The following is a 27,982-nucleotide window of genomic DNA, read 5'->3' on the forward strand; positions in this document are numbered from 1 at the left end:
TATATTTGCACCTTTTTATACATGTTTTATATATCCAATTATAAATAACTGTCTAGAAATGTTACTTTTCAAATATTGAGATATCTAAAAAAATGTATTTTAATTTAAATAATAATAAAAAAACAATGCAAAAATAAAATAAAAAACTGCAAAAACGCACAGTAAAGCTAAAAAAATGCAAATTAAATACTATTTTAATAAAAAAAAAACTTTAAAAAAGTAAAATCTCTTATAGTACCTTTTAAAGGGTAAAAACATTTTTAACAAGTCACTAAAGTTTGTTGCATAAATATTATTTGTGTTGAATATCTTGGTATAAAACACCGACTGCGTTTTTAAAATTTCCTAATTCTTCTTCCAAACTTACAACTCTGTCCAATGATTCCTTAAGGTAGTGTAACTACAAAAAAACAAGGAAGTTTTTTATTATTATTTTTTAACCATTTTAATTTCATTTAGTAAAGTGGGGATTCTTTTGATTTAAACAGTTTTATGGTTAATTTAACCAAACCCACCTTTAATTTCATTTGCTTATTTGTTTCTTCATTTGTTTTTTGAATTTTTTCTTCCACTTGTTGAAAAGTATCTTCCAGCTATAAAAAAAAACAATTGTTTTATTAAGTTTTAAGTTTAAGGTAATAGGTTTCCTTTTTTAGTCAAAGATAAAATACCATTGCTGTCATTCTGTTGCGAAATTCAGAAACAATTTTTTCGTCAGCCTTTCTCTTTTCATCAACTTCTTGTAGTAAATTTTGGAATTGTTTCATAACAAAAGCTTTTGTGTCAGATTCTGAAAAAAGGGAGTTTAAAAAATGTTTGATAAATTTTTATCAAGTTTACTCTAGGCCTTATAATGATATAAAAATCTTGTAAAGATTTAATTGTAAATTTGGGTAATTAACTAAATTTAAAAAAATGCTGAATAAATATTTAGGTATGCTATTAAATTTTACATAAAGTGTTTCAGAATTTAGGTAGTAATATACAAATAATTAAGCCAATTTAGTGTAAAAATAACATCTTATACATGGACTTTACAAAAAAATAATTACCATTATTTTGTTCTTTGGGTACCACTGGTGCATCTCCACCAGGACCAACATCCAAATGGGTTTTAGTTGTATTTTCATTTGATGATATAGGTTTTGGAACTTTAAAAGTTGCCGGCTAAAAAAAAAATAAACCAAGCATACAACAACTTATTTTTTTATGGTCAATTAATACTTTGTTATTTTTTAGTAAATAAATATTAATTGCAAAACCAGGCATAACTTGTTAAATTTGTTTGTAAATATAGATATTATAAACAGATGAGAAAAACGCTCATGGAATAACCCCTGGTGATTTCCCCCAAAAAATTATAGGGAATTTACCAATTTTTTTTGTTAAATGTGTGATGAATTTTAAATATTCTGTTTGTAAGTATCTGATTTAATCCCAAACTATAAATCACAAAAAATGCAATATTTAAGGGCTTTATTAGTTGTATCTTGTTTTCTTTTATTATTTGGTCCAGTAATCTGCAAAAATGGGGCAAGTCGGTTAAAAAAAAAAATTTTAGAAAAAAAAATGTCAAGAAGTAAATATATGAAATTAATTGAAACAGCCATTATTGAATACTTGGATGATTTACAAAAGATGGAAAAATGTAAAAGGAATGAGTATTACTCTAAGAACAACAAGATTTGTAGAAAGTGCTCCACCCTTTGCCGTGTAAATCTTAAGGAATGTCAGAGAAAATGCCCCCATACTTATACAAACTGGCGCTACAAATAAGACCACAACAACCTTTTTTTTTTTTTAAAACCCATTTTTTAAAATTGGCCTTATTGGTAACAGTATGAAAAATGTATCATATTCAATTATTTTTAGGCTCGCTATGTTTTGTTGCATTTTTGTTAAGTGTATTATTGCTTTGTTTACAAATACAAGCAACCAATAAATCTTTTTAAAAGTTTAATTACTGGGAATGTATTTTTTTTTTATTTAGTGCCTTGTTTTTTGTAAATAATAAATTTAAGAACAATTTTAAGACCGAACTTTCAATTTTAATAAACAAACACATATTAATTAATAATTAAATCTTTAAATTTTGAAGAGTACACGCATTACGTAACCCTTTATACAATCCAGGTCATATATGTGACAAATTGGTTTATTAAATATGATTTATTATAAATAATAGTAAAAAGCATCAAGTATTTACATATTGTATACATTGTATTGTAAATAAATTTTAATGTAATTTAATTGTAAATAAATTTTAATGTAATAAAAGTGTACTAGTGTACCAAAAAATCAGGCAATGTAGCAAACAATTGTACGCACTATATTAACTTGCAACGAAAATAATGGTTACATAAATTTTGTTATTAAAATATATTGTGTTATTTGTTTTTTAGCATATTTATGAATTGTAAAAAGTTTTAACAAAAACTGTATGTTAGCATGTTATAAATGCTAGTCATTATGACAATAATTTTAAAAGAATAAGTCAACTGATAAAAATTCCAATTATACATCAAAGCTACCGCTCTTATCGTACAACCGTCTTAGTTGCATTATTGGTTAAACAAAAAAGATGTCAACAACACAATAATTTACTGTAGTTATTAAACACACTTGTATATTTTATGATTTATTCATTTAAAAATAAAAAGATGTAATAACTTGCGAGTGCGACACATGATATTCATGATTAATGTAAATAGCCTTAGTACGGATCGCCTGTTGATACAACGGCTTGCATGGCGGTCTAAAGAGCAACAAACTCCCGCAGATTTCTGTTGTTTTAAGTACGGATAACCTGGGATGCATAACCCTGGGTATGAATCGACAGGCAACCATGCAAACAACATATTTATCCTATCTAGTTTAGTTTAACATCATCAATACTTCTTACACATATTGCACACCCAGTCTGGAAAGTAGGGCAGTTTTCGACGAGATCTCGTGCGTGCAAGCGTAAAAATCGGCGTGACCACGCCTGCACGCGTACTAAAATTTTCAGTCTACGCTTGCACGCGTGATTTATGTTAGCGTATTTACCTTTAATTTTGTATTTACTTTTAAAGCCAGGCGTACAAAACGCCAATTTCAGGCGTGCATTTTTTTTACTGAAAAAAATCTCGTGCATGCGCTGCCCTACTTTCCAGACTGGTTGCACACATTGTATTTTTAACTTGTACAGCTTTAAGTTTATGCCAACTTAACATGTGTGCAGGCACCTATACTCTTATTTTTTTGTCAGTTTGTCACATAACTGATACTGTGTGTATTTGTGCACACTGGCCATTCACCCATGGAGTATCATATTTCAATATGTACATTTTTACCTTTATTACACACATTGAACATTTAGAGGGACCCCAAAAGTTATTCTAAACCAAAATTTTCGATTTTCACTTGAATATATTAATAATAATAATAAAACATTAACAATATGCTACAAATCAAAAGGTTTCGAACTATAATAAAAACATTACCAAAAACAATATGTTTAAAAATAAAAGGGTTCGGAACATAATAAAACGGATTTAATTTTAAATTGCAAAATAAAAATGCTTACATCATCCAAGTTTTGTTGAGAGTTATCCAGAACAATGTCCATTTTAAACAGTCTTATTAAGATAATGCAAATGTTTTAAATTTTGTAATTTGGTAAATAACTTTAAAATTTTTAAAATTTCGTGAACTTTTTTGTTTACAAATGTTTGAACTTTTGTCGTCCGCTAGCGTAAAAACTAGTCAACCATAGCAACAACAACAATGCAAAAAAAAATTAAAAATTAAATTGATTTTGGAGAATGAAATACATTTTAGTTTATTAAAAAAAAATATAACTTATTATTTATAAATAACGCTTTGTGCTTAATTTTGTAGATGCCACATTTTTTGTTTTTCGAAAAACATGACGCGATTTTGTACTTTAACGTGGCGTAAAAGTTTTACGAAATGCGCCATTCCTAAAAGTCACAAACTTGCGGTATATTTAACTTTGCGCGTCTGCGTATAAATGTACAGTACTATAATTAAAGTTTATTCGGATTAATCATGCAACATGACGATGTGTTATGGGACATTATTGGGAATACAAACAACTGTTCGTATAAGATAAAGGCAAGAACGTCAAAAACGCAACGATTTTGTAAAAACGAGTACAATGTAACCGGGTTGTGCAACAGAAATTCCTGTCCTTTATCAAACAGTCAGTATGCAACAATACGCGAAGAAAAAGGTATTTGTTATTTGTATATGAAAACTATAGAACGTGCTGCGTTTCCTGGTCGTTTATGGGAAAAGGTGAAATTATCCAGAAATTACGAAAGAGCCTTGGAACAAATTGACGAAAATCTTATTTATTGGCCGTATTTTTTACGTCATAAGTGTAAGCAGCGATATACGAAAATTTTTCAATATATAATTCGTATTCGAAAACTAACACAAAAACGACAAAAAAAACTTGTCACAATCAATAAAAAAGTTGACAGAAGGGAAGAAAAAAGAGAACAAAAGGCTCTTGTAGCAGCACAACTAGACACTGCTATCGAAAAAGAATTATTGGAGAGATTAAAACAAGGGACTTATGGCGATATTTACAACTTCCCAGCAACAGCGTTTGATCGTGCCATGGAGCAGGAAGAGGTGGAAGAGTCGGACAGTGAAGCTGAGTCTGTAAAAGAAGATGAAGAGGAGTCAGAAGCAGAAGTTGAATATGTTGAAGATGTTGATTTTGAGGAGTCAGATATTGAGGACTTGGATAAAGTCGAAGAATCTTCGGAGGAAGAGTCTGAAGAAGAGGAGGAAGAAATTGAAAAAGTTAAAATTGCTCGAAAACGAGCTCATGTTGAAGTTGAATATGAAACTGAAAGTGAACCAAGAACTCAAATTAAAAATATAAATTAATTAAATAGACTTTTTTTAAATATGTAAGGTTAAGATACAAACAAAAATAAAATATAATTATCCTCATCTACGAAAAAATATCAAAATTTGCCTTTTTTGTTGTAAACCTCAAACTCTCAAAATTTTAATAAGAAACTACTGTATGTTTTTGGGCTATAACCAAATAAACCTTTTTCTAATATTTCTTAGATAATTTTTATAAATATTAAATAATTTGAGTTTATATTATGTGAAACTTGGTAAATATTATGACTACTATGTTACATTCCTCTGCGAGAAGTGTTAAAGAAAATGGTGAAGGCTTAACACAAATTTTTGAGATTAATCGAGAGAAAAATGGATATGGGTTTACAATATCAGGACAGGTATCATAAAGAAATTAAATTAAATAAATTCTGTATATATATATATAGGCTATACAAAAAATTTAGCACATTTGTTAGACTGTTTATTTAACCTAGAAAAAAGTTTGAATTTTGACGTTTTGTTTATATAATTTGGCCTCTTTCAAAAGCTTATATAAAAATATGATTTAAATAAGATTGTTTATAAACAACAATAAACAAATTGCCATTAACTGTCAGCCTCAATATTATTTAAAGGCACCATGTTTTGTAAGTTGGGTCGTGGCAGGGGGGCCAGCTGAACAGATTGGATTAGATGTCGGTGATTGTATTATTTCGGTAAATGGTCAGAATGTCGCACAATCAACTCATGAAGAAGTTGTGCAGTTAATTGGTATACTGTTTTTTATTTTAAATTTGATATTACTGTGTGTAATTTTTATTAAATTTTGTATTACTAGTTGTTTTTTGTTTAATTATTGAAAAAAAAGTTGTATATATTTCTTCTGAAGATTTGGAAGAGTTTTTTACTGTTAAGTAAGTTTTTTAAATTAATACTTAAATTCTTTTTAAGGTATTTCTTTTGGAACTTTACTTCTTGGTGTAACAAAAAACTTGGATACTTTATTGCAACAACCACTATCTAACAACATGAGAAATAATTCGCGGAACTTGTACAAAAATGAAAATAAAATTATAGAAGGTAGGTTATGCAATTCTATGTCTTGTTTTTAATTAAATAATATATATACTGTTCTGTTTGTTTTTCTAATGATGGTTTTGAATTAAACTATTTACTTGGAAAAGTAAAATTTACTATAGTAATACATTGTTTTTTTTTCTTGTATAAATATATCTTTGATGTGAAAAAAACAACTTTATGGCCTGAACAATGTGTAACTTTATTTAATGTGACCCAATCTGAAATTGACTGTGGCAGCACACTACAGCATAAAGGCAGTGGAAATCGAATCAAGGACATCGTTCTTTTTGGTCTTTCATTTAAATATTTCTTTTTTTCAGATCACAACAAAAATTCAGAAAAACCTCGTCGTATCTCTGACTCTAGCTTGAACTTTAGCAGAACCGATAAGGTATTAAAGGATCTATACTCGGGGGAGATATTTAAAAACATAACAACCCCTTCGCCACACAAAAACGAGCGCAAACTTTCAAATTCCGAGATGAGATCGAAAAACAAAAACGATCGAAGGTATTCTAACTCCTCTGATCAAAGTGCCAGACAACGAACAACAAGTCATGGCAAAGAAGTGCCAGCAATGGTTGTAGTTCAGTCCATTGTAGCATACTTGGGCACGGTTGAAATGTCAGTAAGGGACATGTCACAGGTTGAGAATGTAAGTCTGGAAGCAGTAAGGGGTTGTATTTACAGTCTAAGAAAGGAGCAACACATACATCAACGAGTTTTGATGAAGGTCATTTTAGATTTTTTTTTGTTTTAAAATTTATTTTACATAATTAATGAACGTTAAAATTTAATTCAAATTTTTAATTTTTATGTTGATGAACAACATTTTAATAAATATTATTCAGGTTTAAAATATTTTTGCTTATCTTTAAATAAAATTCATAAAAATGTTGTAATTTATTAGACACTTTGCAATATTGTTAGCAAGAATATTTGATTCATTAATTATAAAATTTATATTTTATTTTTTTTCATTTGATTTTTAAAATTAAGGCGTTGGCTTCTCACAACAATTATTAAATATTTGTGGTCAATTTCCATATAGTAATTTCCTGTGGAGAAATTTGTTTATGTATTTAACTTGCAAGGTGTTATTACCAAACTTATTTTCATTTAATTGGCATCTATAAAAATGGTAATTATAAACTTCGCAGAACATGACTTACAGTAGTTATAATTTTTGTAACTGGAAGTTGAATAAACTAATTATGAATAAACTAATCCTAATTATATTCTTAAATTTGTCAAAAGTCTCTTTTTTATGCTTATGTGTTTAAGCAATCTGAAGATACTTGACTTATTGGCGATTAAGGTGGCATTGGTAGGATTCGAACTCGAAGCCTTTTGGCTTAGAGTCTTAGGCCATGATTCCACCAAACTTAATTTGTCCAAATCTTGAATCTAAAAAAATTTTTTTTTAAGGTCACACACTCTAGTGTTAAGCTGTACAATGCAGACAGAGATACCATTGCGATTTACAAATCTGAGAATCTTTGTTTTAGTTCAGTTTGTCCTGAAGATGAACGTTTCTTTTGTTTAGTCACTGCACAGGTAAAGTTTTTTTTAAATTAAAAATTTATGCGATTTAAATAACAATAATGTTAACATAACATTTGTATATATAGGATTTGGATGGGCAAAATCTGTTAAGAAAAGGTCGTTTGAACAAAACATTTTGTCATGTGTTTATGATTGACCCAGAAATAAGTTATCACTCTGCACATGAAGAAAAAGCTAAGAGGTTATTATGTTTTGTTGTAATATAAATAATCATTTTATATCTCTTTATCAATTGTCAAGTTAACTTTAAAAACACCATGATGTACCTTATATTTATAAAGCCTATACTAGTTTCTTTTTTTTCTCTTATTTTTTTGTAAATTCACAGCCTAAACAAAGGGTACATTTGTTAGCCCAACCCTGTTTTGAGTTGCCTTTACCAGTTGAAATATTAATAATTATAGCTGATAATTAATCTGCCGATTGGCTTTGGGCTCGGTAGGAGTTCGTAAAAATTAAAGCGCCTTATTTAAGGTGACTACAACAAAAAGGCAGTGTTAATTGAACCAATGACTTTATGTTGTAAGTTTAAGTATTTTATCCAATACAAATACACTATGCTGCCAGCTCGAAAATTTTAAAATCTGGTATTATTTTCCTTTTACCTAATCACTAATTTTGCGTAAATTCGTTTTAAAGATTTGGGATCCAGTGTTCAACTGACACAGAAATTGGAGATTGCATTGAGTTTCCACGTTCTCCCCGAAGTTTACTCTCGATTATATGTTTGTTGTATGTCACTATACAAGAACAAACTGCAAGAAAAACCTCTCAAAAATATTCGTCTTCAACTTTTAATGGCAGCAACAGCGTTATTAGTAATTCAACTACAGACAGTGGTATTGTTGGTAAGTGGTATTTGTTTACGTTGTTTTTATAAAAAATGTCAATATAAAGGAGTATACATTAAAAATGGTGCAGCGTAAACACAATTAATTGGCATGAAAAAAAGGAGTATATATTTTTAATTAATCAAGTTACAATAGCAAGTTTTTATTTTATGTTATTTTTTATTTGAGAGTTTTTGTGTTAAGAAATAATAAAGTCAGTCATTTTAGGCGTTGGCCTTTAAATAGGTAATTATGACTAAATGCTCTAACTAAATAATGAGGTAAAAAGTAAGCAATGTGTTCTTATATACAATAACAAAAAAGTTAAAATTTATTTTAATTAACTATCAAATCACATATTTTTAAAATTTGATGCTCAATTTATAGACCTTTAAAAAATTTTAACATAGTAATTAAGGTGGTTGTTCTATTAATAAAACAATTTAAGTACATGAGTGTTTCAGATAGTTCAGCCAAAAATAAGTTATTTAATTTGTTCAACACTTATTTCTTTGAATTTGAACTGTGGGAAAAAACTGATTTAATTTCAAAGTTAAACAATTTCTGTGAAAATGTGATTGATCATTACAAATCAGAAAAGTTATAATTATGGGTTAAATGTTCTAATTAAAGAGAACTGGCAAAGTTATTATATTTTTTTAACCACGACTTGACATTTATGGGCTATTATTGACGTTTAATTTTCATGTTTTGTCATTATATAAGTTGTTTAATGTTAAACTTGGTAAATTAAATTAAATGCCAGACATAAAGTCTCAATATGGTCCTAAGGTAAAATTTTAAGTTATTTCTTTATTAACAGTTAGCTTAGCAAATAGGAAATTTATGTTATTGTTTTGTTAAAAAAAGTAGTAGGCAAATTTAGAAAAATAAATGTGTATACTGCTTTAACAGTTCAAGAAGTTATTCGATTTATTTAAACTTAAAATATGGTTGTTTTTAGATTTACTTACCAGGAAACTTTAAATTTTCAGTTAAAATTACACCTAATTTTGTATGAGTCACACAGACTCAAAGATTGACTTGTGACATTTATGTGGTATTTAAGTGTGGCGAAAACCGTAAACAGATCAAGCTGATTGAAATCTCTTAAAGTAAATCCAGGCTTATTGTTTCTATATCGAGGTTCACTTCTAATAATAATAAATACTGGTAACTTAAGATCTAGTAAATACTACGAGACTTGTTTTGTAACGCTTGTTAACAAAACCTACATTGTCTGTGATAAGCAATTGATATTTAATTTTTTTTTTGCATAAAGAAATGATATAAACCAATAGTTCTTACTACAAAATACTGTATAATTATAAGAAGTTGTCTTAATTTTTATAAACAAGTCAATTGCCTACTCTATGGCCAGCACTTTAATTGTCAAAATATGGTCGCAACTTGCAGTTAATATTTGCCAGTGATAATTTACCCCCGCACCTTTAATTCCACTTTTTTAGGAGGTTTGAAATTGGGATCAACAAGCTCTAAGATTTACTTAACTTTTTTAAAATAATTTTAAAAAACTTATTACTTTTTATTGCTAGGCGACCATTCTCGTGATGAATCTTTACTTTCCCATGTCAAAGTTGTAGATAATCGGCATTCACTTTTAACAAGGGGTGAATCAAGTTTGCCCCCTAGTGTTCGTCGCTCCGCATGGTCAACTGTTAATCATCGAGAACAAATCCACATAGTTGAAAGAAAAAGTTCAACCAGGTATTCTTTTGTTTTGAATTAACTCGAGTTCTAAGGGTAACACTTAAATTGACAACAGGTAAAAGACACAAGTCATTATCACTTCAGTCTTTAAGTTTGATTCCCAGTTTTACCACAGTAACTTTTTAGAGTAAGACACTATATATGGTAATAACTTTAAGCCTCAAGAATTGCTCAGTACAATATTTATTTATTTATTTAAATATGGAAAAGGCAACACAAGACTGGGCCTTTTTACAAATGTTACTCTTAAGCTTTCATATCAAACTTTTACTTATTGTATAAGAATATGGGCTAAACTATACTAATAAAGGTTACGTAGGGTTTTAGGCTATTTTTGTAAAGAATAAAACTTGTTTCAGTTTTTACCTTACATTAAAGTTTAAGCATATTTGTACATGTTATTCTTATACTACATAATACAACATTAACATTGGCACAAAAGGATAAATTTCTTTTGATAGCAATTTAAATTACTTTTTTGATGTTGGCTTAGTCTACTAATTCTTTTTTTTAAAGCATTTGTATTTTAAAGCATTTGAGTTTTTTTAATATAAATTGTATAGGCCTATGCATTTTAACTTAAGCATTTTTGAATCACCAATTTAAGTTTGTTTTAGTTTATTTTAATTGGTTTGTTGTAATTACGCAACTTTGTCTAATATTTTCCCGCTTTTTAAAGTACTCAAAAAGTTTAAAAATAAATTTTACCCATCACTTTTCAAGTGAAGTAGGCTTTTGCTGGTACTTAATGTTGATTAAACACTAAGTGGGTCGTGTCAATTGTCTTGTTTGGTTTTTGCCATCCAAGTTTTATAGGAGATAAATACATCATACTGCCAAACTTAATTGATTAATCAATACGAACCGGCTATAAAACACAGATTATTGTTTTAAAACTCTGTGTATTAATAAGTATTGTGTGTAGCATTGATTTTAAGTGATAAAATAATTATAAATTATAAATTATTCAAAGTTTGTTAAGGTATATATAGATTTTATTGTTTGTTTTGCACTTAAGCAGTAAATAAAGAAAATTATTGTTTTTTTTTAACTTTAATTACAAAATATATTAAACTTATCAAAAAAAAAAAAAAATTTTATTTGACTTAATTTAATTTTTATAATCTTAAATATATGTTTTTTAAATTTGTGTAAACAATGCAAGTAATAATGTAAGTTTAAATTAAAAGTTTATCAAATAAAATGTATGTAACTTAAATATATTGTTTTACATTTTAGTAGTACTGACGAGAGCTCAAGGTTAAGTCCAAGAGCTTATTACACAAACAACAATACCATGGACAACAGGATAAGAAAAAGTAAACAGTTCTTTAATTATTTATTTTTGAATATTTTTATGTCAATATATTATTTTTTTAATTACTTTTATCACATAAAAAATTAATAATTAATAAGGTTTTTGTAATTAGTATTTCTGCTAATTCTATTTTTAAAATTTTAATAAATCTAATAGAATTAGTATAATGCAGTAAGATTTATTTTAAATTTTATGTGATATTAGAATAAAATATGTATTTTATTTAATTTTTTCACATAAATAGCTTTATTTAACAAAATATTTTTTAGATTTTTTATATCAACCTTTTTTTCTTTTTTAGACTCATTAAAGTTTGATTACTCATCAAGTTCAACTTCAACTAACTCTGTTGACAGAAGAACTTTCAAGGTAGTTCTTATCTTTTAATTTTAAAGCTTAGGTATTAAGTAAACAAGTAGCAATTATCTTTGTAAACATTTTTTGTTTCACTATTTGGACTTCACCCTTTTTTTTCAATGCACCTTACAAATTGCTTTTTTATTATTTATTATTACAATTAAAGTGAAAACACTATGTTATAAAGTTTTATGAAAAAGGAATTAGTACATTATTATAAAGACATATTTCGAATATTTATCTATACTAGTTGTAACTTAAGGTGTAATTTATATGTTAACACTAGTTATGTAATAAATTGAAATGTTAATTAGGATCATAAACCAATGTTATTGTTTTATTGTTTGTGTGTTGTAGCTACTTTATTGTCTACATTTGCACCTAATCGCCTTTTTTAATCTTTACTTAAAAATACTAAACCATATAGAACTTTCACTGGGAAAACTTTGTTATTAATATTAGGCAGTTTGGTTTATTAGTATGTAGCTTAAAATTGGACAACTTTGATAAGATTGTATATTCAATTAAGTTTTGGGCGAAATTTGTTTAAAAAGTATTTAAAATTAGGACTGTTTTGTATATATTGTATATAGTTTTTATATATTTTTTACACTTTTATCAATAGTTTTTTTACATTACCTACTTTGCACAACCATAAAAACTATTATTAAAATGTTATTTATTTTAGTTGATTGCTTGCCCTATGAGCTGCATTTTAATTGTTAGACAATGGTTAAAAATTGTAATTAATGTTTTCTTAAAATAATTTGACCGTGTTTCACAGTTGACAGTTCTTTAATTTTGAAGGCATTTTAATAGGTATATGGTTTACTAAGCAATAATATATACATAAAGATTTCCAGTTAATATACTTTTGATTCTACAAGACACAGTCAAAACTTTATATCTATAATATCCTGTTTCAAAACTGTATTTGTTTCTTACAATTTTTAATATTTATTTTTTTAACAATATTATTTTAGAACCAAGGTCTCCCTTCAACATTAGGCTTGCAACCTCCTGTTTCAACAAATCCAACAGTGCAACAAAATGTTGCATTGTTAAGCCAAAGTAATTTGATTCGACACGACAACCACATGAAAACTAACAACAACGCCAGTCAAGTTCCTCCTCCCATGAATAAGTTAAGCATGGGCAAATACAGAATACCAGGTCAGTGTACATTTTTTTTGTATATTTTTATTCTTGTTGTGGAAGGACTGACTTCATGGTTACAAAGTTTTAAGTAGCCTTATGCAGCGTTGTATATTTTTGAGAAGGTTGACTTATGTTTGATCTGCTGATTGGTATTGGACTATGCAGGAGTTCATACTAAAAAGTGCTTATTATGTACAGAAGTTGTGTAAAGATTTTTAAATTAGATACTATCGGTACATTTGATGTTTAAAAAAAAGGTTAATTAAAATTATTTAAGGGTATTTTTATTATCTTCTTCTAATCAAAAACAGTGTGGCGTTACAAGTTTCATAGTAATTTTTTTTTTTGCTTTGTAATGTATAGTTATTTAAACCTTTTTTCTAATTGTTTTGTATTTTTAAATAGAAAAATTTTTTTTTAGATTCAAGAGTACCTTCAGGAAAACCAAATGCAAATCAATTAAGGAAACAAAATGTAAGTAGCTCAAGTTATTAACATTTTATAGTTTTAAAATGTAAAATATTTTGTACAATTTAAAATGCAGCATTGCCTTTACCTTATTAGTATTTGGTATTAGTAGTTGATTGCCAGTCTTATGGTTGCATTTTAATTCTAGTAATATAGTTACAACTTGCACCTTATATATGCCTGTGCCCTAAAAACAAATTTTTTTTTTATTTTAAAGGGTTTAATTGGGCAGACATTTATATATATATAACCACTTAGCTCTGTTATATATATATTGCAAATTGATACTTATAGATTACCAAACTTATAAAACAAAACTGTTGTTTTAATTACAAAAATGGACCTATACATAAATCAGCATATAAATTAATGTAGGAAACTTTTATGGCAGTCTTAGGGCCATATAATAAAATGTCACAATAAAACAACATCACATGTAATTCACACATACTTACAATTTCTTGACTTCATATAAACAATCTGTTTCTGTCCTTCAAACTTGGTTGTAGTTTCAAACATTGTCAGATGTTTTTGTTAAACATAGTTGTTTGGTGTTTGAGTTAGTTATACAAATAGCTCTCAATATGTTATTATTGAAGATTAAAAAAAATAGGAAAATAGTGTATTAAAAAGTCATGTGGAAAAAGAATTCATTAAATATATTCACAGGCAAATATACTGATAAGTTTTAATAAGTATTATATACAAAGTTTACTCTGAGATGAAGTATTTAAAATTTCAATGTATTAATTAAAGTCAGTTTATAATATATATGTTACAGTAATGCCTAAAAAGAATTATATTACTTAACTTTAATGCAGTTACATTTATACTTAATAGTCTATAGGCTTTAATACTCAAAAATATCATCCTTTATATTGTTATTTTTAGAAATTAAAATTAAATTTATTAATAAAATATATTTTTTAACTTTTTCTAAATAAATGTTTTTTTATTTTAATATTCTTTAGCCTATCACCTGGGTATAAACAGGTATATTTTCATAAGTTTCAGTTATTTTATTTTTATGTTTATTTTCTGCCACAAGTGGGAGCTAGTGGTTTAACTTAAGTCTTATTATTTTGCACCATATGTTAATAGTATTTTGCATGCTACATAAATGCAATATTGTTTATTGTATTTTTATTTCAAAGTTAAATATATTTTCTTTTTTAAATGTTTATGTTTTTGCATCATTTTTTTTTTATGTAACTTATTTGGCATTTAATGTTAATGGTTAGTTGATTTATTATACATAAATTTGACTTGCCAAACTATTGACATTTAGAATAATTAAAATTCATGATACAAATGACATCTGTAAAACTTAATGTTGTAAAATATTTGGCATATGTATTGGAAATGTTAAAACTCTTAATCTTTTAATTAGAATATCTGGTATTTATCCTTTTATTTTTATAATTAATATTAGTATTTCTATTTCCTTTATATGTTATTTGCAATTTTTGTAAAACAGCATTGTTTAAAAAAAATTTCCATATTTTTGTTGTAATTTTTTTTTGTTTTATCTGTTTCAAATTATTTATATATATATATTACTAAAATATTTCTTATGTTTTTTAGCAGATCAATTTATTTTTTATTTTTTTTTTTTTTTTTTTTAGAGAGGAAAGCTACTCATGAACAACAAAGGTCATCTTCATAAACGACAACATCGACTTTTTAACGGACATTTTACAACTAGAGGAAAGGCAATTAGTAGATCAACTGAGGTATGTGAAAATTTTAATTCTTGCATTTTATTTGATGAGTTTATTGCACTCTGTGACAAAAAAAACGAATTTTGTTTAAATAAAATGATTTTAAAATTTAAAATTTTAATTTAAAATTTGTTACATAAAAGACATAATAAATGTTTAAGTAATAATACACTAGGGACTAATAATTAAAAGGGTAAAGTAAAAATAAAACTCACAAAAAGACAAGTTTATATTAGGTTTTTTGTTACAAAAATAGATTGAGGTTCTTTAAATAACAGTGAATTAAATTTAATTGTATTTGATGAGCAATCATGTAAGGTTATCGGGTTTTTTCCACTGAATTTGTTTTTGTCTAAGAAAAAGAGGTTGATAATGGGTTGTGTTAGGTCACGTTGAGTGCCAAATAATTACTGTCATTTCGCTTTTTGTTTTCTTAACAAAGTTCGACATTTCAATTGAAAATATCCTTTCTGGCGATAATTAGCTTATATAAATGTGATCAGTTTTCTTGTAATTATGGTTGTTAAAGTCTTATGGGACAAGCTAGCCTTGGGCCAAGGCTAATTAGTCGTTGCTTTTGGATTCGTGCCTCGTCATGGCAGAGAAATCTAGAAGTTTAATTGCTTTGGTTTGTTGGGATTAAACCGAAATATTTGATCTGTGGATGGTAGCTACTAAAATAGATTTTAAAACCTTTAATTTGAACTAGATTTTAAAATAGAGAACAGTAAATAGCAATGTGCTGTGTTTAATACAATTATAATTTTTTCTAATTTATTTGATCAAAGTTAGATTTAAAACAGTGTTAAAATATTTGTGTTATATTTAATAAGCAAATTTAGATTTAAAAATTTAAGAAAGGTGTTTTGGCATAAATTATGTACCTAATTTAAAAAAAAATATGATTAATACCAATTTTTGTTTTGCTTAAAAAATATTGAAACTTTTTAAAAAGAAAATAATTTATAAGTATTTTAGTTAAACTTTCTAAAAAATTTTTACTTTTTAAATTCTGCGGTTTGTTAAAAAAGATTTTGTTTAAGATTGATTTCAGTTGTTGAATTGGTTGAGTAAACTTGATAAACAGTACATCCTGTCATTAAAGAAGTGTTGAACTATGTCATAACTTGTCATTTGCTTGTAAGCAAGCAGGGATTAGTAGATTATTTATAGTGTTTGGTTAGTTGAAAGGTAGTATGTATGTAAAGTTATGTAAATGGATAAACAAGTTTTGGAAATTTCAAAATTTTAAATTGGGAAATTTTTTAATATATTTTGTTAATTTTTATTCAATTTATTTTTTTTTTGTTTTTACTGAATAATGATTTTTTTTGCCCAATTATGTAAAAATTTTAGCCTTGAATATTTTTAGGGGATTTTTTTTATTTTTTTAAGTATTGATTTTTTTTATTTTGAAGGCTATAAATTTTCGAGTTGAATTAACATTAAGTATTTTGTCAAAATTTTGTTATTTGTTTTGTTAAATGGGTGTAATGTATAAAAATATTTATATTAAGATGTTTATTATATCATTAATATTTTATGCGTCATTTTTTTAATTGAGTTGAAATTTTTAATTTTATTTTTGTGGTATTATAATAGTTAGCTTAAATTTTTGTAAGGTTTTACATAAGTTTACAAATGCTCAAACTTGAGATTTAATTTTAAATTATTGTTTTGCATTCTACTCTTACATATAAGGAGTTCAAACTTAATTACAAAACCAGAGTTATGCATTTACAGGATTTCGATGTAATATTTATTTAAAACGAAGGCTATTATTACCCTGTTATTTTACCAACAGAAATTTTTATTAAAGTTCAGATTTATTTACCTGGAAATTGGAATTGAATTAAAATTTTTACAATTTTTTACATCACTAGGCCATAAATTATACCCTTCATATAAATTTTAATTTTTTTCAATTTAAAGGGAATTAGGTTGCTAAACTAATTTATTTTTTTTACGTTATGCCAAACAGTTTAATTGCAGGAATGTTCAACCTGTAATTATTTAGGCCAAGTGCAATTTTTGACCGTACAGTCAGCTTAGATTTAAGTGGGTTCTTATTACATTAAATTACTCACTCAAGTGTTTTTGTGCGGGTATTTTTCTATAAATAACTTAGATCTGGTTTCTTGGTTTTTGCGATGCCGGTTTTGTCGAAAAAAAAATATTTTAGAAAAAAGCTATTAGATAGCATAGTTGCAAAAACGTTTTGTTTTCATTTAATTAAAATTTCTAAGAATATTTAGTTATTTTAGTTATCAAAGTTGATATTTAATGTTTTAGTTTTAGCATTTGCTGTTATTCTTACTAGCAATTAAATATCATCAATGCTCGTATCGTATTTCATGTTTATATATACTGGCCTTCAAGAGGAAATAAAGAAATTAAAATATATTATGTTGGAAATTTAAAAATCAATCTTTTTGGTGATTCATTTAAAAATAATTATTTTTTTATATTTGATTTTAGTCAGTTTCTGTTTTGGTTTCATAGTAGTTTTTGTCGAAATTTTGATGATAAATTAATTGCATGGCTTATGACTAATTTTTAAGAACAAATTCATTTTAATACTAAATTGGGACAAAAAATAAATAAAATTTTTATTAGTTTTTAAAAAATGTTATGACAGTCAGACTCACAGGAAAAAGGGTAAAAAATAGTGAATGAATCACTTAAATTTTAGGGCGAGTATACTATTAAGTTAACAATGGGTAGTTTAAATTGAACAATGTGAATCATTTGCTTTCCTTTTTCTTCAGACTTGAGCTGTTTACTAAAATTTTTACTTCAGTTTTTTATATAGTTTAGTTTTATTTATAAAGAAAGGTAACATAAACAACAAAAAATGTAATCTTAATTTTTTTTTGCAGCAGGTAGCTAATATTGTGAAAAATATAAAAATGTAGTTAAATCATATCAGATTATATATTTATTTATATTTTATGATTTTATTTGTATAAAGTATCAGGCAGTTATATTCTAATGAAACTTAGGGTGAATTTATTGCACCAATATCCTATAAAGTTACTTCCTTTTCATACTTAAAACAATATTTATGTTTTGCTTTTTAATTTACTTCCATTTCCCGGATTTAATTCATATCAGGATTTTTTATTAAGGGTTTTAATTAATTAATGAGTTGGGTATCTTATTACAGACAGGGGTGTTAAGAACAATATATAATTCATATTTTTGATTAAATTTTTGTAAAAATTACGATAATTATCAAATAATAAATAATGTAGTTAGTTTTTATCAAAAATGTTTATAAATTACTCATTTTTTACCATGTCTCATGCTTATTTTATGACTCTATACTCTGACATCATTATTTGTTGTTATTATTACCTTTAAAATCGATCGTTGGTAGCTGCGCTAACTAATTATTTATAACATCTCAATGACATGCAGGCATTATTTACTACACAAAAAAATGACGTCTTATATTGCAGTGTATTAGATAATAGGCAGAACATCTTGTTGCTTGTTTCGTAGGTATTACACTACAGGACGTATTAACATGAGTGTAGGTAGATGTATTGAGTCATTAAGTCGAATTAATAAACAATAGTGGATAAATTTTTTCGAACTGTCCACTGTCACGTTTTTTGTATTGTTTAGAATGTATTGTTTATAATAGGGTTTTTTGCCTTGTTGCAGTGACCACTCATTTCCTATTTCCGCCAAAAAAGAAAAAAAATTAGTTGGTATTTTTATAACAAAATTCAAACTAGTTTAACATTTTGCCTTAAAATGAATAGAATCAGAGAGGAAGTGACACAGCCAGTTAGGTTTGGTGTTATTTTTCAAAAAAAAAGGTTATTAATTCAACTTTTAGAAAGCCTATATGAGCGTATAAATTCATTTATTATAATAATCGAAAGGAATATAATAAAAATACTTAGTATCTTTTAGGTGATGCATAATAAAAATAGCAGTAGAGGTTAAAAAATAAATGATATTTAATATTTCTAATTATTAAAGCTATCTTTAAGACTAATTGCTTAATATAGTGCTTGACAACTAAAAACGTATATTCCGTTCTAAAAATAGTCCAAAAACGTTTTTTTTCTTTACTCTCGATTTAGTGTGATAGTTAAAAAATGAGTGCACTGGTTGAAGTGGATCATAATTTTAGTAAGAATCGTGTGTTAGGTTTAAGTAAAAGTTTTAGTAATATGCCTTCATCAAATACTCTTATTACTTCACAGAATGTTGCTGTTTCAGATGAGGGTAAGTTTGTTTTTATTATCTTGAAAATATTTTTAGTTTTATTTTTTAACTGTTAAATTAATGTTAGTTTCATTTTTTATGCTATATTATGTGTGTAGATTAGAGTTTTATAATTGGGTAAATTTTAAAAATATTAAACTTGTCAATAAAATTTTATTTTAAACATTTCATTTTATGATTATATCAAAATTTATGGTGAAGTTAATAAAATACGAAAAGTTAAAAAAAAATTTCAAGTATTTTGTTGTGCCATTTTACAAAATTCAAGAAAAAAAAATTAAAAAAAAAACTTTTTAAAGATGGTTTAAGTGGGGCATCGAGCATTGAAAGCTTAGCAAGTAATGCCAGCTTACCTAGTTGTCTTAACGGTTCCCTTGCCAACAATTTTGACTACCGAGGATATCAACGATCTTCGTTAAGAGCAGCAAACTCACAAGAGCTAACTGGGTTTGCTGCAGGACGAATCTCACACTGGGCAGTCTCTTTTGAGCGCTTGTTGGATGACCCACTGGGTGTGAAATACTTTAGGGTAAATTGGTGGATTTTTTTTTAAATTAATGTTTTTTTTATAAATTGTTGTGCAATTTAAGGTTTTTTTGTTGAGAATAATTAAAACCTAATAATGGAATTACCTTTTTTTTACTTTAAGACATTTGTTTTGGATTTATAAAATTATTTAATTGTTAAATCTGATTTTTTAGGAATTTCTTTGCAAGGAATACTCGGAAGAAAATATTTTATTTTGGGAAGCTTGTGAAAATTTAAGGAGAAATTCTGTAAATGACTGCGATAAATTAAAAATTGAGATTAAGGATATTTATGACAGGTGTGTGAATCTTTTAATGCAAAAAATCAGTAAATTATGGTTATAAAATTACCCTAAATTTAATGTTATTTATTTTAAAACATTATGAATAAGAAAATTCACATTTCTTTTCTAAATTTTTAATTATTTTTTTATTTTTTATTAAGATTTTTGTCTCCTAATGCACTGATGCCGGTTAATATAGACAGCCATGGTCAACAGTTAGCTGCTGAGGCCTTAACTACAACTCCACGACCCGATATTTTCTTTAACCAACAACATCAGGTTAGTGAATGCTTTTCTAATGTAAATTTTTAGTTTACGAATGGTAGTTATTGGGTTAATAACATTATTAGGGCATTTAGTACAGAAGGCTAGTACCCATATGATTATTGTCATATTACCAAAAACTGTCCAAATTTTGGTAAAATATCGTTTGTGATTTTTTTTGGTTTTGAAGTCCATTTGGTCAAATGGTTAACAATAATATTGGCGGATACCCCATCTTGTAACCTCTAAATTTTTAATTTTAAAATATTAAAGGTAGTAAAAAAACTTATTTTTTTCAGGTTTATACTTTAATGAAGTTAGATAGCTACAGTCGATTTTTAAAATCCTCACTCTATCGTCAATGTATGGTTTGTGAAATGGAAGGCCGACCTTTGCCCCTTGACCCCAACTTCGAAACCATGACCTCTGACACCTCAAGTCAAGATGGGCGGAGCTATGGATCGTTCAAGGACCAATCAAAAAGCTCTGAAGGAAGCTCGTTTCGAAGAAAGGTAATTTTTGCAAAGATTTTTCCAAAATTTATAATTTTAAAATTTTTTTTATTTATTCTTTTAATTTTTGTTTTAGGATAAAAAGTCACAAAAAGGTTCTACAAAACGGGGAATCTTCGGAATAAAAAGTAAGTAACAAAAACATTTTAGTGATAGTAGGCCAAAGGTAAAGGCTATTAGAATTTTGGCGAGCCATTGAATAAATAATAAATGAACATCGATTTATTTTAATTAAATGATTTTCCCACTTAAAGTCATATCACTTTTCCCCGAAATCTTTTTTCAACCCCTTTTTAAGTCCAACTACCAAGTTAAAATTTCATAGAATTAAGCCGTTTCTGTTTTTGCGGTTAAATCTAAGGTTCCTATGACATATAATAGCCATAATTAGGTCTTATGGGCTCTGTTTAAGGTATCGGGCAGAGACCGGGCGATCGGTCATTTTTTTCGCGGATGTTTAGTTTCAAATTCCGGTATCGCAAGAATTTTTTTGCCCGATCTTTTTCCTGTTATTAGTAGTGCCTGTTACGCACTTCGAAGCGCGTGGCCTGTTTTAATTACATTTCAGCATTGCGGTATAATTATTTCCTTTAGCAGTAAGAGCATATAGGTTAACATACAATATTTTTAATTCTTATTTATACCGCAAATCGTGTAAAACGATACAAAAGAGTCATATTACACTGTATATACCTTTTTAATTGAATTTTGTTTTCTATATTCGAGCATTTTGATTAAAAAAACAGAGGACACTAGAGTTTAAAATCGCGTCACAAAAATTTTAACCTTAAAATACCCGGACGACATTTTAATATTATTTTTCGTCTACTCACGTTTAAAAAAAAATTGATCGTAAAAGGAAACATGAAATTGTATATTCATTTACATGCAAAAACCTTAGCCACCTTATACATACATACATATAGTATTGCCACACGCTCTGGCATGTAGTCACGCTGTATATTTAAAGCGGAAGTCAAAAGCATTGTAATTGTTGCTTGTATGGCAGTATTGTCGTGACGTCACCACGAAGATTTATTTTGGGCTTTTTTTGTTGCGTGCCGTCTTTGTTCTACGGTAAAATAGACCATGCAATTCTAGGTAACGAAATGTCCCAAAAGTATGGCGTGACTTTTAGTTTAAAAATCACCTGAAGTTATAAATAAACGCAATACACGAAATTAAAAAGCAAATACGTTTTTTTTACATTACTTAACGAGTTATAATAACGAAGGCAATTTTACAGCCAATGTCCTATAATTTTGTTTCTACGAAACCACATAGTTTTTGTTAAATCGAATAAGCTTCCCACGGTTTAAAATATAGGTCAAACTATAAAACAGACCTGCCGCATTGAAACCAACCAATACAGCAACACCTTTTAATTAGATGCCTTCAAAGGCGTACCAAGCTAGAGCGTATACTTTGTGATATATTAATATGTATAAGTTCAAAGCCAATGGTATTTGACATACAGCTTAGGCTGCTATTTTCGGTTTCGAGAAATCGTTGAAAACGCTTTGATTTTTGCGACGTGTTTTTATTTAAAATGGTGACCTAATATAACATGTCACGTGACCTAATTAAAATTAATTTGTCGTCCGAATATTCTTTCGGTACAATTTTACTCCAAATTGCCGACGTAAATTTACAACTATTTTCAACGTTGTTTTATTTTGGAAAATGACGTGTTTTTTCGTTATGCTAATTGATTAAGGGTTGGGAATAGATAACGTGATTTTATGTCGAGTAAGAACAACGTGATATGGTATAGGGAAGTAGGAATTAGTTAAAGCCGGAAAGCCTCGTTTAAACAAGTTAATAAACCAAAACACTTACAATTAGTTTATTTTTAATTCTAAATTTTAAATTAAAATTTGAATATTATTACTTTGCCAATAGGCATTTTTAGTTCGTTAATCCTTTAAGTACAACCTTTAAGTACAACCTTTTTCAAAAAATATGACGTCACAATATGTTCAATCGAGTTTTTAACAACACGTTGGCCTTATGACGTCACATAGTTTTATTTTGGTTTCTTAAAATTCTTAAACCCTCTAATTACGTTACGTTTATTCAAGTGTTTTACGTAGAAAATTTAGAGTTATTATTTCAAATTGCGTATTATATAACCTTATATGTAATTAACTGTTATGTAAGGTTACATTTGTTGTTTTAACGTGACAATAGCAAAATTTAAAGGTAGAGTCATACAAAGAATTGTGTTTTTTTAAATATTTTAATTTTTTTTAGGTCGATCTTCAAAGAGCAACGGGTCGTTTAACAGACAGTCAAGTAGGGTAAGTCGGTCACATGATCTATAATCCATTTTTAGTGACTATTACTACTTGTTTTTTGTTCTATTACTAACAAAGTTTGTGTTAGTGACTAAAAAATTTAAAATTGTACTGAACTAGTTACGGATAAATAAATCACTTTTTCAGTAACGTTATGTTGTTAAAAATATTTCAAATTAAAATTTATATTTTTACTTTAATTTAAAAAATAAAAAAATAATTATTAAATTATCAAAATTTGTAACATTTTTTTTTATTTTAAAATAATTTTTTTTAATTTTTTTAGGACTCTTCCGGTTCCGAATCTCTCTTTTCGAACCCGTCCCCGATTTCCCGGTCCAGCTCCCTCACAAACTCGGCCCCCGAATATCCGGACCCCACCCGGGTGTGTCACGTGACTTTGTGGGACGGCACCACGACCGTGATCTACGCGAAGCGATCTGGGGTTACCACGGTGGGTGAGGCCTTGGGTAACTTGTGCGAGCGGAGGGGGGTAAAGATGACGTCAATCACTGTTTATCTGTACGAGAACGGGCCCGGCGGGAATCGAACCCTGTTGTCCATGGACAGAGACGTCGACGTGCTAGGTAATTTTTTAAATGTTTTTAGTCACGTGACGCGCTCAGGTGTTCAAATTTTGTTTTTTTACTCAGTTAGCTTAAAAATATGACTCTGCCATCCTTATTTTAATAAAAAATTGTTACACAATTATAATTATTTTTAATGACGTCATTATGTTCCTTCTTTTTAGCGTCACGGACCGTGATTTTGGAGCGGAAGTCGATGTTCCGGTTGGACATGTTACCGGTCATGAAAACGGTCGGGGTGAAGTCTCGTCCGAACAAAACAATCGCAGAAGTATTGGAACCAGTTTTGATCAGATATAACTTGGCTCTAAGTGACATGAAAGTCAACACCGTAGTTGTAAGTTGTGTTTATATATATTTTTACTTATTTAAATTTTCAGAAAAATTTTTGAAAAGGAAAAAAACGAGAAAAAACGAAAAATAATTAAAAATTAAGAAACAGAGGAAAAATTGATGATTATAAATTTTAAACCTAAATAGAGGATTGGGGTAACCCCCTTTCCACCCCTTTAAATGAAGGGTCTAGTTTTCTTTCGTTTTTATATTAGAGTGGTTTCACATTAGCTTTGGTTTTATTATCTTTGTATTTTTTTGTAAACAAGCTAAAGAAAATTGTATTTGCAAGGAGAACAATTGGGAAATTTTGTTTGCTCATATTGTTGTTCTAAAATTAGGTTTAAAATAATTTTTTATGCATATTGTTGTTATTATTTTAACAATAAATTCGAAACCTGCTTTATACAATAAATTCGAAACCTGCTCCATGAGTCATTTAATTGTATTTAATAAAAATATTTAATATAACTTACTGATATATTTTAATAGAATAACGAAAAGGAAGAAGTCAATTTAAGCGAACTGGTTTCGACACTGGATGGCTTAAAAGTTTCCGTGGAACAAAAACCCGTAGAAAATAGAAGCAAGTGGTCAGGTAAATAATATATTGAATTCACATCTGCCGATATCACTAAAAACTATTTGACGAATAGACATTTTTCTGAAACCAAAATTAAGGTCAACATTTTATTATCAAAAATTAAAGGGGATTTTTTTAGAGAAGGGTTAGGGTAAGACATGGTAAATAAAGAATACTTTATTTTCGGTGAAATGACGTTTTTAGGTATTTGGTTTTCGGACAAATGCCTATTCGGTAAAATGGTTCTCGGTAATTTAATGGTACTTTATCAAAAATATATGTAAACGCTTATAGAAAATTTGCGCCAAAAATTATTTATTAATGTGTTGTTTAAATACACGTGAAACGTTGCCTTAAATATACAAAAAATTAATATTTCATGATATTGTTTTGCGCAATTTCAAATTGTCCAGAATAATATTTTTTCGATTTTTTATTTTAATGACGTTTTTCAATACACAGTTCCGCTTCTTATTTCTATGGATAGGGATGTATTACCTATTTCCTATTATTTATACGTATCTAGGTCGCATTAATAACTCAATATACTTAAAATTACCAGAAAAAATTCACATGTCAATTTTCTTTTGATAAATGATGATTAAAAATAAACAAGCTTACTAAAAGTAATTATGACCACCTGTGGTAGTTTTTTATTGACCGTTACGTTTTTTAGAAGAAAAATGATTTTTGCTTAATTTATCTTTTAAGATGCTTTGCCTTTTTTTATTTATTTTTTATTTTCAGGTGAAACGAAACAGTCGAAAAGAATAAAAAACAAATCGGAAGATAAGAAAAACAGTTTAAACAATAACAAAAATCCAAACCAAATTCCCGATAAACAAGAAACAGAAGGTTAACATTTTTTATATTTATTTATTTATCTTTTTTCTAGATAACTTAATTTTTTTAATAAAAAAATATTTAAAGGGACGTTTGAATACAAATTTTAAAATGAAAATACTTTTAAGACAGGTTAAATTACATTGCAATACCTATAGTAATGTACATATATATATATATATATATATATATATAGACTACTACATTAACGTAGAACACGCTAGAATAAAAAAAAACAAGCCTCCACTATTAAATTTCAAGAATTGCGTTTAAAAATTTTATAAACTTCTCATTTTTTAGATTTAATCAACCTCATGTCGGCGCTACAGAGCAGCACTATGCACGACCAGCGCGGACTTCTGACCAAAAAAGATCTAGAACTGCCAGATTTTCTTAAAATTAAGTCACCTGAACCTCAAAACAATAACAACAATAACCACACCTCGTCGGTTTGGGTTTGCGATAACAGGACTGGCACTTGTACTTTAAGTTCTGAAACTATCGACGAAGACGTTCTGGGTGAACTACCACCTAATGGTTACGAACGACACTGTAGAATGAACGGCAGTGGGCGCTCGTCGCGCAACGGGCATAAAAACAAGGGCTTCGTAGAGCTAAACGCTCAAAACAAAACAATGTCGAGTTTCAAGCCCGACGCCGGGAAATTTCGCAGAAATTCGCGGGAAAGGATAAGCCCCGATGCCGACGATCTTAACGACGCCACCATTGTCGAAGACCCCGACTTTGGAAGTCAATTTGTTGGCACAGAGTCGGATTTAGACGTGACATTGCGTGCCCTGCCCACCCCGCCCCCAAATTTAAACCAGTCAGCTATCTTGGATCGGTCGATAGCGAATTTCTCTCCTCCGACACCGATAAAAAGAGAAGGAAACAGAGAAGAAAAAGACGAAGAGGTAAGAGCTAATATGCTGAGTTTTTATATATTTTAATATTTTTTAAAAAGTAATTTTTTTTAAAACAAACTTTTTTAATTTGCTCCTTCACAAATATTATTACCCTAACTAAGTCTGTTTACCCAAAAATCTTTAATTTTTGTTAAAATCTTGCTTATAATTATTTATTTTGTTCCTTATTTTACTTACAGACTATTATGGTGTGAAGTAAAAGCTCAGCCACTAATGACGTATTCATTATGTAAAGTGACGTCACAATATGACAGTTGTTCGCGAGAAGCTGAAGACCAAATTGAAAAAGCAAGAGTGGTTTGTTTATTGTACAAACATTCCGTTACATGACATTCCTTCTTATATTCTATTCTGTCGATTTTTTTAAACATTATTTTGATCATTTTTTTTTTTTTTTCTTGTTTATGGACTAAAATTTACATTTCCTCATTTTTTAAATAAAATTGTCGATGATAGAAGCACAAATTTTGCATTTACACTGTGCTAGCATTTCCAGTGCAGATTTTTAACACATTCCGATAAAATTTTTGTGTAAATTTTAACACTGATTAACCTTGCTTATATATAAAAAAAACACTTCTACATAAAAAAAAACTCCAACTTCAGTCATAATTTTTGTCGATTTTACCGAACTGCTAACTTATTTTAATTAAAAATCATGAACTATTTCGTTGGATTTTTATTTGAAATAAATTCGGCACAAATTTTGCTAAATTTAACACTGTGAATATATATGTCTGATATACCAATAAATTGATCGTTAGTGTTGCACATTATCTTAACTATTGTAAGAAACGCACTGTTTATAGTGAAACCTTTATCCTTATTTTGCAAATTTTTATTATTTTTAGTTATTGGAATTCCTTAATTTTTGTACAGAATTTCCTATGAACCAATACTGCCCTATGATTTTATTTAACTCTTATGTGATATAATATTGATTGAATAATTTGTAAAACATTATTATATTGCTGTTGCGCACAGTTTCAAACGTTGTTATTATGATTTCTATAAAATACAATTTACTTTTTCTGCAAGTTGGCAGTGATTTATTAAATAGCTCAATTTTTCGAAAGTTTTCGCTAAAAATTTTAATTTTTTATCTGTAAAAAAATAGACAAAGTGTGAAAATTTTAAGCAATAATTTAAAATACCTATTTAAAAAATATGATTTTAAATTTTCATTAAATGATACCAAGGACATTTATAAAAGGAAATCGTAATTAGGAAAGTCGTAATATGTCCATCTACTTGATGACACGAAATAATAAAAAGGTCCTAGCTTTAAAACTATTATTGTTAAAGAACACACTTTTGTTTTAACATTATCGTGAGGTGTTCATAAAAAAAAAATCCAGTGTAAAAAAGGCATCTAAAAGGCACAACTTGGATTAAATAACATTCTTAAAATGGTATATTGTTTCTTAGGAGTTATAGTTTTTTGAATTGTTAGTAAAAGTATTTGCCTAAAAAAACTTGTGTT

General features: G+C 27.7%; 3 protein-coding genes across 3 annotated transcripts; 2 read left to right on the plus strand and 1 right to left on the minus strand.

The window, feature by feature from the left end:
- Nucleotides 1–162: 162 nt before the first annotated feature.
- On the minus strand, nt 163–3,709 carry LOC145751114 (uncharacterized). The gene is made up of 5 exons (XM_082567198.1): nt 3,569–3,709; nt 1,053–1,167; nt 672–790; nt 516–593; nt 163–400 (listed from the first exon to the last, which is right to left on the minus strand). Exons 1-5 carry the CDS (start codon nt 3,608–3,610, stop codon nt 293–295), a joined length of 462 nt encoding a protein of 153 aa, XP_082423324.1. The 5' UTR covers nt 3,611–3,709; the 3' UTR covers nt 163–292.
- A 299-nt stretch (nt 3,710–4,008) lies between these two features.
- Nucleotides 4,009–5,050, plus strand: LOC145750384 (protein MAK16 homolog A-like). Its single transcript, XM_082566409.1, has one exon. The coding sequence runs from the start codon at nt 4,054–4,056 to the stop codon at nt 4,903–4,905; it is 852 nt and encodes a 283-aa protein (XP_082422535.1). The 5' UTR covers nt 4,009–4,053; the 3' UTR covers nt 4,906–5,050.
- A 161-nt stretch (nt 5,051–5,211) lies between these two features.
- Nucleotides 5,212–27,528, plus strand: LOC145749534 (regulator of G-protein signaling 12-like). The gene is made up of 26 exons (XM_082565323.1): nt 5,212–5,270; nt 5,508–5,643; nt 5,824–5,952; nt 6,273–6,685; nt 7,381–7,509; nt 7,584–7,699; nt 8,158–8,366; nt 9,905–10,076; nt 11,319–11,398; nt 11,699–11,766; nt 12,738–12,927; nt 13,334–13,386; nt 15,006–15,113; nt 19,322–19,343; nt 19,643–19,872; nt 20,045–20,169; nt 20,316–20,433; nt 20,718–20,930; nt 21,007–21,058; nt 23,184–23,230; nt 23,514–23,814; nt 23,979–24,151; nt 24,640–24,745; nt 25,478–25,585; nt 25,874–26,487; nt 26,679–27,528. The coding sequence occupies exons 3-26, from the start codon at nt 5,901–5,903 to the stop codon at nt 26,691–26,693; spliced, it is 3,714 nt and encodes a 1,237-aa protein (XP_082421449.1). The 5' UTR covers nt 5,212–5,270; nt 5,508–5,643; nt 5,824–5,900; the 3' UTR covers nt 26,694–27,528.
- Nucleotides 27,529–27,982: the final 454 nt, after the last annotated feature.

The sequence above is a fragment of the Corella eumyota genome, chromosome 4, assembly GCF_963082875.1.
Source record: "Corella eumyota chromosome 4, kaCorEumy4.1, whole genome shotgun sequence".
Lineage (NCBI taxonomy): Eukaryota > Metazoa > Chordata > Ascidiacea > Phlebobranchia > Corellidae > Corella > Corella eumyota.